Source organism: Carlito syrichta, unplaced genomic scaffold (genome assembly GCF_000164805.1).
Source record: "Carlito syrichta isolate Samal-C Ts95f unplaced genomic scaffold, Tarsius_syrichta-2.0.1 Scaffold91638, whole genome shotgun sequence".
Lineage (NCBI taxonomy): Eukaryota > Metazoa > Chordata > Mammalia > Primates > Tarsiidae > Carlito > Carlito syrichta.
The window spans coordinates 226,084-241,647 of NW_007035734.1; the positions used below are offsets into that span (position 1 = coordinate 226,084).

The window sequence follows — 15,564 nt, forward strand, 5'->3', positions numbered from 1 at the left end:
CAAGTAACTGGAACTATAGGCACGTGCTACCACGCCCAGCTAATTTTTTGATTTATTGTAAAGACGAGGTCTCGCCAAGTTGCCCAGGTGGGTCTCGAACCCGTAGGTTCAGGCAGTCCACTCACCTCAGCCTCCCAAGCGTGGGATTACGGGCTGAGCCACTGAGCCTGGCTTCATTTACTTTTAATAGGGGCACTTTAATTTCTCTCAAATCGATAAGGTAACCCAGTCTGTTAGAAAATCAGTGGAGTCTGTGAAGTAATTTGCTTTTTTGTTTTATTTTCTGTTTTGTTTGTTTGTTTCTTTTTGAGTCGAAGTCTCACTCTGTTGCCCAGGCTAGAGTGCAGTGGCATGTTCATGGCCACTACAGCCTCGACCTCCTGGGCTCAGGTAATCCTTCCACCTCAACCTTCCAAGTAGCTAGAACCACAGGTGTGTGCCACTACACCCAGCTGATTTTTTGATTTATTGTAGAAATGAGGTCTCGCCAAGTTGCCCAAAGTGGTCTCGAACCCCTGTACTCAGATAGTCCTCTTGTTTCCACCTGCCAAAATGCTGGGATTACAGGCGTGAGCCACTGTGCCCAGTGTTGTTTTTTAATGCCTAGACAATACAGGAAAATCTTGAAATAATCCCCTCTCCCACTATTTCTGCAACTTTTATTTGTCATGTGTAAGAAATCAGCTTCTGAGATTCCTCCTCCCCCTCAATATATAGTTAAGTTTGAATCTGTGTTCTGTCTAGAATGACCTGTAATGTGTTTGTGGTCTTTGTAGTTCCTTAAGATACAAGCAATAACTGTTCATGTGAAGATGTTAATTCTCCAAATTCCTATCATTAGGTCAGAGTTCTAATTATGTAGTTACTGTTGATGTTCCCTTTATTTTTTTTAGCTGCTCTTGCTGAGAGAGTAGCGTGTGTGTTAACTCCATAGCATTAGGGGACCTAAAACTTGTGTTAAAGGAGACCAGGTCCAAAAACCCTTTACAGTTGAGGGTTCCCATTGTTAACAGCTGCTCAATGAAGTCAAAAAGTTCTCACCTTAGAACTACCCAACTATTTATGCATGAATTGGAGAAAAGCTGACAGGTCAGCTGCACCCTGTCCAGTAAGAGATGAGGCTTTGAGTGACTTTTCCCCTACAGGGTTCTTAACTCCAGGCCCTCAGGCTTTTTGTAGCTCTACTCTATCCTACTTTAGGAGTAGCAGTGTCTGTATTATGGCCATTCATTGGTCTGCATCATGTCTCTGGCCCAGGCTGCTAGCTTAGCACAGAGCACCTCAAAGTTAGAGCAACTATTTCATTATTTTGGAAAGTTAAGAAAATAACTATTAAAATCTTTTTAAAAATATCCTACCAACCACTAGAGAATTTAGTGATATTACTGTGAGCTCAGATTTATGGCTGCTGTAGACATTTTAGGTTGGGTAGGGGACTTCTTAGAGATCCTTAGGATATAAAGTTGGTGGCCAGGCACTATAGCTCATGCCTGTAATCCCAGCACTTTGGGAGACCAAAGCAAGAGTACTGCTTGAACCTGAAAGTTTGAGACCAGCCTAGGCAATGTAGTGAGACCTTGACTTAAATTTTAAAAAATAATATCAAGTTAGAGACAGTGGCTCTTGCTTTTTTTCCCTTCTTCTTTTGTAATAAATATTCATATATCTCTCAGTGGGGGAAAAAAACACATACTGAAATAGTTTGTCTTTTCAATTCTGCTTTGGCTTTTATATTTTTATTACCTACAAATTCACTTTTTAGAAATTTGGCTGCTAAAGTGACAATTCTTAGTCAGGTGGAGCCTGCTTGTACCAGAAGATACTCTGCAGTTTTTTCTTTCTTTTTCTTTTTTCTTAGTTTAAAGATGTGGGGTATAATTCAGGATTAGATAGGTAAGTGGTCATTGTACAGGAAAAGTTTGGGCCTCCCTTTGGTCCCCACTTCACCTGGTTTGAGAGCTACTCTGGAGTCCTTTCAAACTTATATTTGCCTCCCTTACTGTTTGTTGTTGTTAGTGAGCCATGAATATAGGCAGAAAGAAATATGTTAGTCCCCTCAGATTTGGTAGGACAGAAAATTGGTAAAGAAAAACTGAGTTAAAAGGTTATTGGGTAGTTTGTTATGAGTAGAGACATGCACTGATTTTAGAGGAAAAAGATACCTAACTGGTTGATGAAAGTAAGAGGAAGTAGAGGGAAATTATGAAAATTTCCTGTCCAGAAAAAAGTGAGTGAACTGGACATTAAGCATAAGGTCCAAGTAGTGAGGGGATAAGTAGATGTTTCAGGTGCACTATCTTTGCAGGGGGAAAAACCCAAGTTTAATGACGGAATATGTTTGTCTATTATTTTGATGAATGAATTCTTCTCAGTGATATCTTGAGGCACATGTTAAAAAAAAAAAAAAAAAAGGACCCGCCTGGGTAGTGAGACCTCATCTCTACAATAAATCAAAAAATCAGCTGGGCGTGGTAGCGCATGCCTGTAATTCTGGCTACTTGGAAGGCTGAGGCGGAAGGATCGCCGGAGTCCAGCAGGTCAAGACTGCAGTGGCTGGAAGCAGCCACTGCACTCCAGTCTGGGCGACAGAGTGAGACTCCAACTCAAAAAAGAAAAGAAAAGAAAAGAAACCAGGCTCGGTGGCTCAGCCTGTAATCCCGCGCCTTGGGAGGCTGAGGTGAGTGGATTGTCTGAGTCCGCGGGTTCGAGACCCGCCCGGGCAACTTGACGAGACCTCATCTCTACAATAAATCAAAAACTAGCCGGGCGTGGTAGCGCGTGCCTGTAGTTCCAGCTACTTGGAAGACTGAGGTGGAAGTATCGCCAGAGCCCAGCACATCGAGGCTGCAGTGGCCAGGAGCGGCCACTGCACTCCAGTCTGAGTGACAGAGTGAGACTCCAACTCAAAAAAAAAGAAAAAGAAGCAAGGATGTAAAGTTCACAGTGACCAAGCCTGGGATATTGGGAAGTATACTTCGGTGGAAGGTCATAATGGTTGTTGTGTGGTACTTTGATGCTGTCACTTCCTGTCCCTGAAAGCTTTTGCTAGAAGAAGCACAAAGGGTGCGACAAGAGTGTCAGGGAAAAAAAATAACAAACTTAGGAGGATAGGGGGAGAGCTAGCAGCCACTAACTTATGAGTTGGGGTTTAAAAATGCCTAAAACAAGAAAAGTCAATTGGTTAGGAGGAACAAGTCTCCATCAGGCAGTTGAGAGGCCTTTTGGAAACAGGGTGGAGCTTATAGAAACAGCTGCCAGCTAGAAGAAAGCCTAGATTTTCACTTGTTACTAGTAAAAATGACTTTGGATCCTAAAAAACCTTTTTTTATTTTTCAAAATTGAATATGAGTCTATTAGACAAAAATGAAGAAATATTGCTGAAGCATGTTCTAATACCTTCTGCTTAAGACGAATTATTTTTAAAAGGTTCATGTATAGTCTTGTTTTCAACATTTTTGAGAAATAAAAGCATTTGGCCCAGCCCTGTAGTTCAGCACTTGTCACACCTGTTTCTTCTTTCCTAGAGCTTTTGTCAGCCTTCCTGGATGTGTGTCTGCCCCCAACTGCCTCTTCAAAGACTTGACTCTCTTCTTGCTTTTCCCCCATTCCATTTTTTCTACTTCTTTCTTTTTTTAATATATTTTATTTTCTTTTATTTTATTATAGAGATGTGGGTTACAAACAAGGATTAACTACATAAGTAGGCTGAATGCAGGTGATGTTTGGGCTTCTAACTGGCCCTCACTCCCCTTGGTAGTAGATCAGGTACCCTTTGTGTTGTCACATGCCCCCTACCCTCCTCCCTCCCTTTCTGAGGCTTCTTTCTTCTCTTATCTGATCTTTTAGATGCCCCACCTTGGTATAGTTACGCTACTGTTCACTCTGTTATCGCTTATTGGCTCTGATATTTTTGTTTTTATTTGTTATTTTTTTATTTTTGAGTTGGAGTCTCATTCTGTCATTCAGGCTGGAGGGCAGTGGCGTGCTCCTGGCCACTGCAGCCTCAACCTGCTGGGCTCAGATGATCCTTCTGCCATAGCCTTCCAAGTAGTTGAAACTATAGGCATGTGCCACCATGCCTGGCTAATTTTTTGATTTATTGTAGAGATGAGGTCTTAGCAAGTTGCCCAGCCTGGCTTGAACCCACGGGCTCTGGCATTCCTCTCACCTCAGCCTCCAAGTGCTGTGATTATAGGCATGAGCCACTGCGCCAAGCCCAATATTTTTATTAATAAAAAAAGATTAATAGAACTTTCTGGAAAAGATACAATCTTTCTTTTCTCTTCTTTTTTTTCTTTCTTTGTCGGTGTCTCACTGTTGCCCAGACCAGAGTGCAGTGATCGAGAATGGCTCACTGCAGCCTCAACCTTCCAAGCTCAGACAATCCTTCCACCTCAGCCTCTAGGGTAGATTCTTCCACTTACCTTTCTGGGACTTTGGGCTAATGCCACCGTGCCTGGCTAATTTTTTTTTTTTTTTTGAGTTGGAGTCTCACTCTGTCGCCCAGACTGGAGTGCAGTGGCCACTCCCTGCCACCGCAGCCTCGACCCGCTGGGCTCTGGCGATCCTTCTGCCTCAGCCATCCAAGTAGCTGGAACTACAGGCGCGCTACCGCGTCTGGCTAATTTTTTGAGTTATTGTAGAGATGAGGTCTCGCCAAGTTGCCCAGGCAGGTCTCGAACCCACGGGCTCGGGCAATCCGCCCACCTTGGCCTCCCAAGGTGCGGGATTACAGGCTGAGCCACTGAGCCCGGCTTCATTTGTGCTTTTGTTTTCATAATAAGACTGTAGGCTTTTGTGATTAAGTGCAGGGATTCTCTATGCTTTCCAGTTAAATATATGTGACTGCTTGATTATGAAATACAACAATGCCTTGTGTCTGATTAATTATACAGCTGAAAAGAAAAGAAAGTCAAGCTATTCTCATGTTTTTGGGCTGACATTAAATTGTATTTTCTCTTCAATTCCTCTGACCCCTTTCTATCTTCAGAAAAACACCTAAATCAGGAACCATGCCTTCTCAAACACACCTCTTTTCTGGCCACTGTCAGTATCTAGAAAAATAACTACAGAACCCTTCTGACAATTGTTTTAACTTAGTATAGCATTCAGTTCATATGGAATCCTATAATGCCAAGGGGTCTTAGAGATCATCTGAATTCTTTTATTCCACAGATAAGAAACAAGCTCTCTTTTTCTTTTCCTTTTTTTTTTTTTAATTTTTGAGTCAGGGTCTCATTCTGTTGCCCAGGCTGGAGGGCAGTGGCACGATCATGGCTCACCACAGCCTTCTACTTCAGACTTCCCAGTAACTGGAATTCCAGGCACACACCACCACACCTGGCTAGTTTTTGTAACTTTTTCAAGATACAAGATCTCAACCGGGTGCAGTGGCTCCCAACACTTTGGGAGGTGGAGGCAAGAGGATTGCCTGAATCCAGGGTTCGAGACTAGCCCAGGCAACTTGCTGAGACCTGTCTTTAAAAAAAAAAAACAAAACCCTGTGTTCCTTCCCATTTTCAGCTGAGTGCCGGAAAGACGACTGCTTCCCAAAGTGGGGGACCTTTTTGTAATATTCTGTGCACACTCAAAGGGGCACAGGGTTGTGTTGTACTCACTTTCCTTGTATCATGAGATAATTGCTGCCCATTAGAGTATCTGTTAAATCAGTGAAAGTCAAACTGCTAGTCTCTTATTAGATGAGAAAACCTCTTCTATCCAGTCTCTGTTTTAGTTTTTCTTCACTGTGTATTTGCATAATACTTTTCTGGTGTGTGAGACTTGCATACGTGTATGCCTAGGAAATCAGGATGTCAGTGTGTATGAGAGTCCTGACAGTGGATCCTTTCCTTTTCCCAGGTAGCTTTTGAGCTGCTTTCATTGGGGAATGCTCTGGCCTCTTTACTTGAAGTTCAGATGAAGACCAGTAGGCACTCGTTTTCTCATTTCTTCCCTTATGTTCGGTGCATTTTAGGGTACTCTTTTTTTTTCTTTTCTTTGTTTCAGTAGCTTTAGGAGGTACAAATAGTTTTTGGTTACATAGTTGCATTGTATAGTGGTGCATCATATTGAAGTCTGGACTTTAAGTGTACCTACCACTCGCCCCTGTGCACACTGCAAATTTTAGGGTTCTTTTAAGGTTACAACAGAACTTGCTTTTCAGTAGAGCCATAGTTCCCCAATCAAATTAAGAAGTGTTAGGTCATTTCCTCTGCTCCTTCCTGGATGGGGAAAGCATAAGGGCATCCGTTTAATTTAAAAATACTTTTCCAGTTGGGTGTAGTGGCACATGCCTATAGTCCCAGCTACTTGGGAGGCTGAGACAGGTGGATTGCTTGATCCTGGTCTTGAACCCCTGAGCTCAGGCAATCTTCTCACCTTGGCCTCCCAAAATGCTGGGATTACAGGTTTGAGCCACTGCGCCCAGCTTTTTTTTTTTTTTGAGTTGGAGTCTCACTCTGTGGCCCAGACTGGAGTGCAGTAGCTGCTCCTGGCCACCGCGGCCTCGACCTGCTGGGCTCCTGCGATCCTTCCGCCTCAGCCTTCCTAGTAGCCGGAATCATAGGCATGCGCTACCACGCCTGGCTGATTTTTTTAAATTTATTGTAGAGATGAGGTCTCACCTGCCCAGGCGGGTCTCAAACCCGCGGGCTCAGGCAATCCACTCATCTCAGCCTCCCAAAGGCGCGGGATTACAGGCTGAGCCACCGAGCCCGGCTTTTTTCTATATTTTCAAAGCTTCATATAATGAACATGTGTTATTCTTTTTTTAATAATTTTTTTTAGATAGTTTATTTAGAAAGTAAAGTAGAGAGAGAAAGAAAATGGAAATTCACCTCCCCAAAGTGGGGAGGGGACCAAAGCTTAAGAAAACATGGCCTGGCCATAGCTTAGCAAGGCAATGGCCACAATATGCAATGGCCTGGCAATGGCTTTGTTTTTTTTTTGTTTTTTGTTTTGAGTTAGAGTCTCACTCTGTCGCCTGCTGGGACAGTTGACCTGCTGGGCTCCAGCAATTCTCCCGCCTCAGCTTTCCAGGTAGCCGGAACTACAGGCGCGTGCTACCATGCCTGGCTAATTTTATTTTTTTATCATGGAGACGAGATGAGGTGTCGCCAATTTGCTTGCACTGGTCTTAACCGGCAGGCTCAGGCAATCTACTTGCCTTGGCCTCACAAAGCCACCAAGCCCGGTTGATGGCCTTTTTAAAAAAAAATTTTTGGTAGAGACAGGGTCTTGCTTTGTTGCCCAGGCTACTCGTGACCTTCTGGCTTCAGCCTCCCAAAGTGCTGGGATTATAGGCATACCCCACCATACCCAGCCAGAACATAGAATATTCTTTTTCTTTTCTTTTTTTTTTTGAGTTGGAATCTCACTCTGTTGCCCAGGCTGGAGTGCAGTGGCACGCTCACTGTTAATGGCCACTGCAGCCTCGACCTCCTGGGCTTAGGCGACCCTTCCACCTCAGCCTTCCCAGTAGCTGGAACTACAGGCATACGCTACCACATCCAGCTAATTTTTTGATCTATTGTATAGACGAGGTCTTGCCAAGTTGTCCAGGCTAGTCTCAAACCTGTGGGCTCAGGCAATCCTCTCTCCTCGGCCTCCCAAAGTGCTGGAATTACAGACTTGAGCCACCGTGCCCAGCCTAGATTATTCTTAAAATTAGATTTAAAAAATTTATCAAAAATCAAATACTTTGTTGAGAATAGATATGCAGGTAACTGCAATCCAGCTTCTTAGTACTGAAAGATGTAGTCATGAGAAATTTTATCGTTAAAAGTAAAGTCACCCACATTATTTATACTTTTCAAAACTTTGTCAGGCTGTTGGTTGTGAGTCCTTGATATGATAGACCTGACTGAGTCCACCTCATGGGAGATGAGGCAACTTTGTTGTCTCATTTCTTTTGAAAATTGTTAAAAGGAAAAAAATGGAGATTTCCATCTCATGTTCAGGTTTATTTAGGAAAGTCCCTTTTACATTAAAGCATTTTTCTTTTCTTTTCTTTTTTTTTTTTGTTTGTTTGAGTTGGAGTCTCACTCTGTCTCCCAGGCTGGAGTGCAGTGGCACGCTCACAGCCACCCCAGCGTTGATCTTCTGGGCTCCAGCAATCCTTCCGCCTCAGCCTTCCAAGTAGCTGAAACTACAGATGTGCGTTACCACGCCCAGCTAATTTTTGATTTATTGTAGAGACGAGGTCTCACCAAGTAGGCTGGGCTGGTCTTGAACTCACGGGCTCAGTCAGTCCACTTGCCTTGGCCTCCCAAAGTGCTGGGATTACAGGCTAGGCCACCGAGCCCAGGTCTTCTGTTTTTATCGGGGTCTTTTCTCCCTCCCCCACAAAGGATAACCATTATAGACTACAGTTGAGTGACAGTTGCTAAGCTTAGGCTGAGACTTAACTGAAGCAGATAGAGGTAGAAGGATAAGGAAGTCATGCAGCTTCCTAGCACCTCCTGATTGGATTTACCTGTATAAATTTAGGTAATGACATTTAGGTCATTTTGCTCTTACAAGTACTTTTATCCTGCCTAGGGAGTCCAGAATTTGGCTGTGTGCCACATGAGAAACGCAGATTCATAGGCGAAAACAGACCAGCCACTCTAACACACCTGACCCCGATAGCTCAACCTTTATGCTCTCAACCTCTTCATATTCTCATTGGGTAGAAGTACAAAGGGCCAAGACACTTTATTTGTAAAATGTGAGTCATGCCCACTTTCAAAACCAGCAGACACACATTATCTATTATATGTGTAGTTGTACTGTTTTGTATCGAGAGCCAATGCAAAAGATGGGGGTTTTTTTGACCGGGCACAGTGGCTGTCGTCTGTAAACCAAGCACTTTGAGAGGCTGAGATGGGAGGATTACTTGAGCCTAAGAGTTCAAAACTAGCTTAGACAACGTGGTAAGTCCTCATCTCTACCAAAAAAAATTATTCAGGTATGATGGCACACACCTATAGTCCCAACTACTTAGGAAGCTGAGATGGCGGAATCATTTGATCCTAGGAGTTAAAGACTGCAGTGAACTGTGATTGTGCTACTGCACCCCAGCCTGGACAGCAGAACAAGATTCTGACTCAAAAAAAAAAAATTGAGAAGGAGGTTGTTATTTATTTATTTATTTATTTATTTTAGAGACAGTTTTACTCTGTGGCTCAGGCTAGAGTATAGTAGCAGGATCCTAGCTCACTTCAAGCCTCGAACTCTTGGGCTCAACCTGTCCTCCAGCCTCAGTCTCCCAAGCAGCTAGGACTACAGATGTATAATACCATGCTCAGCTAATTTTTTTCTTAAAAAGATGTTATGTGGCCAGGTGCAGTGGCTGACTCCCAGCGCTTTGGGAGACCAAGGTGAAAGGATTGCCTGAGTCCTGGGGTTCGAGACCAGCCTGGGCAACTTGGTGAGACCTCATCTCTACAATAAATTTTTTTAAAAATTAGCTGGGTATGGTGGCACATGCCTGTAGTTCCAGCTCCTTGGAAGGTTGAAGTGGAAGGATCGCCTGAGCCCAGCAGGTCGAGGCTGCGATGACCAGGAGCGTGCCACTTGTCCTTCAGCCTGGGTGACAGAGTGAGACTCCAACTCAAAAAAAAAATGATGTTATACATTATTAACTCTAGTAATATTTTTATTGTCAGCACAGAAATTGAACACTTTGGCTAGTTTTATTCTTTTAAACTGACCTGAAAACTATCTTCCTTAACATGATTAAAATTTGAAATGGTTAAGAACTGTCTTGGGGTTTTTTGTTTTTGAGCTGGGGACTTAACTGTCGCCAAGGTTGGAGTGCAGTGGCATGATTACAGTTCGCTGCAGCCTTGACCTCCTGGGCTTAAGTGATCTTTCTACCTCAGCCTCCTGAGTAGCTGGGACTACAAATGTGCACCAGCACACCCAGCTCATTTTTTTTATTTTTTATTTTTATAGAGACAAGTTCTCACTGTGTTGCCCAGGCTGATCTCGAACTTTTGGATTCAAGCAATCCTCCTGCCTTGACCTCTCAAAGTGCTGACATTACAGGCATGAGTTACTGTACCAGGCTGAAAACTTCTCTTTTAAAAAAGAAACATTAGGATTTCTTTCTAGATAATACTTTAGGTGTTGAAATGTTACAGTTTGAGAAGTAAGTTCCCTCATAAAGAGAAGTTGCTGTTCGCTCTCTTAATATATCATTCTAGAACACATGGCTGTTTTATTTTCACTTGTCTCTTCGACCTAACTCTTGAGTACAAAAATAAAGTAACCATTAAAATAACTAATAGTACATTTTTTTTTTTTTTTTGAGTCGGAGTCTCACTCTGTTGCCCAGACTGGAGTACAGTGACACACTCATAGCCACCACAACCTCGACCTGCTGGTCTCAGGTGATCCTTCAGCCTCAGCCTTTCATGTAGCTGGAACTACAGGCACACGGCACCATGCCTGGCTTATTTTTTGATTTATTACAGAGACAAGATCTTGCTAAGTTTCCCAGGCTGTTCTCAAACCCCTGGGTTTAGGCAGTCTCTTGCCTCGGCCTCCCAAAGTTCTGGGATTACAGACTTGAGCCACTACGTCCAGCCCAAGATTATTCTTTATAGTACATAGAATAAAGTTCCCGAGTAAAGTATTTTTCACCTAAAATCATTCTTTTTTTTTTTTAATTTGAGTTGGAGTCTCACTCTGTCGCCCAGACTGGAGTGTGGTGACTGCTCCCGGCCACTGCAGCCTCGACCTGCTGGGCTCCAGCGATCCTTCCACCTCAGCCTTCCAAGTAACTGGAACTACAGGCGTGCGCTACCACACCTAGCTGATTTTTTTCTGATTTATTGTAGAGATGAGGTCTCGCTGCCCAGGCGGGTCACGATAAAATCATTCTAAATTGACAAATTAAAATATTGAAAGAGGTATGGTTAATAGTAAATAAATAGTCTTAGTGAATTTTTTTTTTTAAGTTGGAGTCTCACTCTGTTGCCCAGGCTGGAGTACAGTGGTACGATCACGGCTCACCACAGCCTTAACCTCCTGGGCTCAGGATATCCTTATGCCTCAGTGTCCTGAATAGCTGGGAATATAGGCTCAAGCCACTACGCCTTATTTTTTGAATTTGTAGAGACAAAGTCTTGCTGTATTGCCAAAGTTGGTCTTGAATTTCTGGGCCCAAGCCAGCCTCCCAAAGTGAAGATATACACACATTTATCTAATGATATACTTTACTTTTTGCTTCCTTGGAGTTGATGGCAGGACTGCCATTCAGGCCAAAGTGTGGCCCTTGTCCTTTTTCCCTAGAGTTTCTGCTGTTTTCTGTTAGATAAGCTTCATTCCTTGCCTTCCTGAGACCTGCCCCAGAACCAACCTATTTTCTGTGTGCTAAAACCCAGACATATCAACATCGCAAGCTAATAATTACTGCCAGCTCTGCCATAGAAAACATTAGAAGATGTTTTTTTCTGTGTTTTAGTTAACACAGTTAACTTGCCAAAAAGTTGCTATCTTTTTTTTTTCCTGTTGGACATAAAAAATACATGAGCTGGTGTGGTAGTATGCACCTGTAGTCCCAGCTACTTGGGAGACTGAGGCAGGAGGATGACTTGAGGCCAGGAGTTCCAGGCTAACCTGGGAGGCATAGCAAGATCCCAGCTCAGTAAAAAGAACATTAAATAAATTTTGTATTTTGTAAATTTCCTACTCTCTCTAAAAAAAACCCAAACCAGAGGATACAAAGTTTTAACCGGTTTCAAAAATTTTTGTGTGTTGTTTCTTTTCCCACATAAAGTATGTTTTGAGTTCAAAATGAATGTCAGACTCCTAACAGTTGAGTCTTCCAGCTTTTCTCAATAAAGTCCCTATTCTATTTCAGTTTACCTTGTTCTTTTTCCTTGTAGTGGACGTTTGGGAGTAATAAAAATAAGAAGAAAGGAAAAGCCAGAAAAATAGAGAAGAAAGGAGCGATGAAGAAACAGGCCAACAAAACTGCCTCCTCAGGCAGTTCAGACAAAGACAGCTCAGCGGAAAGCTCAGCCCCTGAGGAAGGTGAGCAGAGCAGCCCGGCCCTGGGATGAACTTCCACTCTTGTCAGGTGAAAGATGCAGAGGCAGAAGTGGGGAGGAGCTGTGCCTGTGTTACAGCAGTACCTCTGGCTTTAGAGCAGTGGTCCTTCACTTGTTCAGTGATCGTGGAGCTTTTGAGAATGTGAATGGAGCAAGAACAATGCATGTGATTCTGAGGGGTTAGTGAGACCCTTGAGACCCATCCATGGAACCTGTGAAGATTCATTAATCTCCACTTTTCCCTGAGCACCTTCTCCTCCCTTTTTCTTGGTTATGCACAGCCTGACTGCAGAGGGAAATCCTTGGATCAGATACAAAACTGGTCTTGCTACGTTACCTAGGCTGGTCTCAAACTCCTGGGCTCAAGCAATCCTCCTCAACTTGGCCTCCAAAGTACTGGGATTACAGGTGTGAGCCACCATGCCTGGTCAATATAAAAAATAATAATGTTTTACATACAAACTGGTTTGTATAGAATTGGTTTAACTTGCTGGGCATGGTTCAAGACCTGCCTGGGCAACTTGCTGAAACCTCATCTCTACAATAAATAAATAAAAATTTAGCCGGGTGTGGTGGCACATGCCTGTAGTTCCAGCTACATGGAAGGCTGAGACAGAAGGATTGCCTGAGCCCAGGTCGAGGCTGCAGTGGCCTTGAGTGTGCCACTGCACTCTAGCCTGGGCGACAGAGTTACACTCCAACTCAAAAAAAAAAAAAGAAAAAAAAGGATTGGGCTAACCTGGTTTTAAGTACATGCCTGTGAATACTAACTCAAATTGAGTCAAGCATAGTTCTTGTTGAATTGCTGATTTAACTCAGTATTTATTTATTAGTATTATATTATTTTTCCATGGCACTCGTCCTAAAAGATTCGTGTCATTAGGAATTTACAAGTCACTTTAATGACTCATTAAAATAGTAGTTTTTGAAACACTGACTAATAAATGTAGAAAAATTATAGCTAGCCGGGCATGGTGGCATGTGCCTGTAGTTCCAGCTGCTTGGAAGGTTGAGGCGGAAGGATCGCCTGAGCCCAGCAGGTCGAGGCTGTGGTTGGCTTAGGCAAGTCTCAACATCTCCCTGTATATACTAACTACAAAGGGAAAAAGGTGCCTTTACAAAGGAAAAACCTGGGAGATACCACCTTAACCAAGTAACCCTGGGTCAGACAGATATCAGGGCTTCCCAATTTGATAAGGGCACAATCACTTATGGAGGATCCTTGCAGAAATTCAAAACCTGAAGTGTTTCTTGCCAAAACAAATCAACCAAAAAAATTGGGATACATTTGGTAATTGTGGCTATATAAGCTTAAATTAACTAAAAATTAACGTTTACAATTTAGTTTTTCAGTTGTACCAGCCACATTTCATCTGCTCAGTAGCCACTTGTGGGTGGCTACTATTCAGATAGAGAATAGTTTTATCACCACCTCACAGAATTCTGTTAGACAATTTTTGGGCTTATGCTCTTCAAAAATTAATGACATAAAAGACAAAGACTGGTCCCGATTAAAGGATACTAGAGAGACATGACAGCCAGATGTAGTGTGTGATTCTAGATTGAATCCTACTTGGTTGAAAATGGCTGCAAAGACAGTCGTGTAATTGTTGGTGAAATTTGATTATGAACTGAATGTTGAATATTGAATAATAGTATTGTATTAAAGTTAATTTCCTAAATTTGATAATTGTGTAATCGGTTATGTAAGAGACAGTCCCATTTGGGAGAAATATTTAGGGATGACAAGTCGTGATCTCTGTGGGTGTTAATTCTGCAACATAAATAATAAAAATATATTTGTTATTTTATATATATATAAACCGGCCAGGCTCGGTGGCTCAGCCTGTAATCCTGTGCTTTGGGAGGCCGAGGTGAGTGGATAACCTTAGCCTGCGGGTTTGAGACCCGGCTGGGCAACTTGGCGAGACCTCATCTCTACAATAAATCAAAAAAATTAGCCGGGCTTGACAGCGCGTGCCTGTAGTTCCAGCTACATGGAAGGCTGAGGCAGAAGGATCCCCTGAGCCCAGTAGGTCAAAGTTGTGGCAGCTGTGAGCGTGCCACTGCACTCCAGCCTGGGCGACAGAGTGAGACTCCAACTCAAAAAAGAAAATGGACTGGTTAAAAAAACTTTGGCCGGGCTCGGTGGCTCAGCCTATAATTCCACGCCTTTGGGAGGCTGAGGTGAGTGAATTGCCTGAGCCCGCGGGTTCGAGACCTGCCTGGGCAACTTGGTGAGACCTCATCTCTACAATAAAAAAAAACAAAACAAAAAACAGCCGGGTGTGGTAGCGCATGCCTGTAATTCCAGCTATTCGGAAGGCTGAAGCAGAAGGATCGCCGGAGCCCAGCAGGTCGAGGCTGCGATGGCCGGGAGCGGCAACTGCACTCCAGCCTGGGCGACAGACTCCAACTCAAAAAAAACCCAACTTTGTATACACATGATGGAATATTACACAGCCATAAAGAAGGACAAAATTGAGTTGGGGACAGTGACTTGCGCCTGTAATCCCAGCACTTTGGGAGGCAGAGGCAAGAGGATTGCCTGAGCCCAGGGGTTCAAGACCAGCTTGGGCAATTTGTCAAGACCTCATCTCTACAATAAATCAAAAAATTAGCCGAATGTGGTAGTGCGCACCTGTGATTCCAGCTACTTGGAAAGCTGAGGTGGAAGGATCACCTGAGCCCAACAGGTCACGTCTACAGCGGCCATGAACGTGCCACTGCACTCTAGCCTAGTAGGAGTGAGACTCCTACTCAAAAATAAAAAAAGGAGGGGGGCAAAATTGTGAACTTTGCAGCAACTTGGATAGATTTAGAGCCAATCATACTCAGTGATCTATCACAGAAACAAAGAACTGAGTACCACATGTTCTCACTCTACAAGTGGATCCTGAACATTTATCACAATACTGCAAGAATGGGATTGGCAGTAGCAGGATACTGCCTGGGGAGGGGAGCACCTAACATCAGAAAGTGTACCTGATCCCAAACCAGGTGAAGTGAGGACCAATGAGAGGCCCAAACTTTGCCTGTTTGATGATCACTAATGTACCTAATTCTGAATTGTACGCCGCATCTTTAAAATAAAAAAACAATTAAAAATTATACCTAGTAGATTTTTTAAAAACCCAATGAGTGAACCTAAGTAAAAGATGTATGGGAGTTAAACTATTCTCGTAATATTTTTCTGTAGGTCTGCAAAATTTTTCTTTTTTCTTTTTTTTTTGTTTGAGTTGGAGTCTCACTCTGTTACCCAGGCTGGAGTGCAGTGGCATGCTGGGCTCAGGAGTGCAGTGGAGTGCAGTGGCTGCACTCGACCTGCTGGGCTCAGGCGATCCTTCTGCCTCAGCCTTCCAAGTAGCTGAAACTACAGGCATATGCCACCACGTCCAGCTAATTTTTGATTTATTGTAGAGACGAGGTCTCGCCAAGTTCCTTGGGCTGGTCTCAAACCCGTGGCCTCAAGCAATCCACTCACCTCGGTCTCCCAAAGTGCTGGGATTACAGGCTGAGCCACCGA

General features: G+C 43.4%; 1 protein-coding gene across 1 annotated transcript in view; it reads left to right on the plus strand.

Moving 5' to 3' along the window:
- Positions 1 to 15,564, plus strand: part of RTF1 (RTF1 homolog, Paf1/RNA polymerase II complex component) — a 43,950-nt gene that overhangs the window by 2,349 nt on the left and 26,037 nt on the right. Inside the window, exon 2 of the mRNA XM_008059816.1 lies at positions 11,874 to 12,021. Coding sequence (XP_008058007.1) covers positions 11,940 to 12,021 — 82 coding nt within the window. The 5' untranslated portion in view covers positions 11,874 to 11,939. The remainder of the gene's footprint in view (positions 1 to 11,873; positions 12,022 to 15,564) is intronic.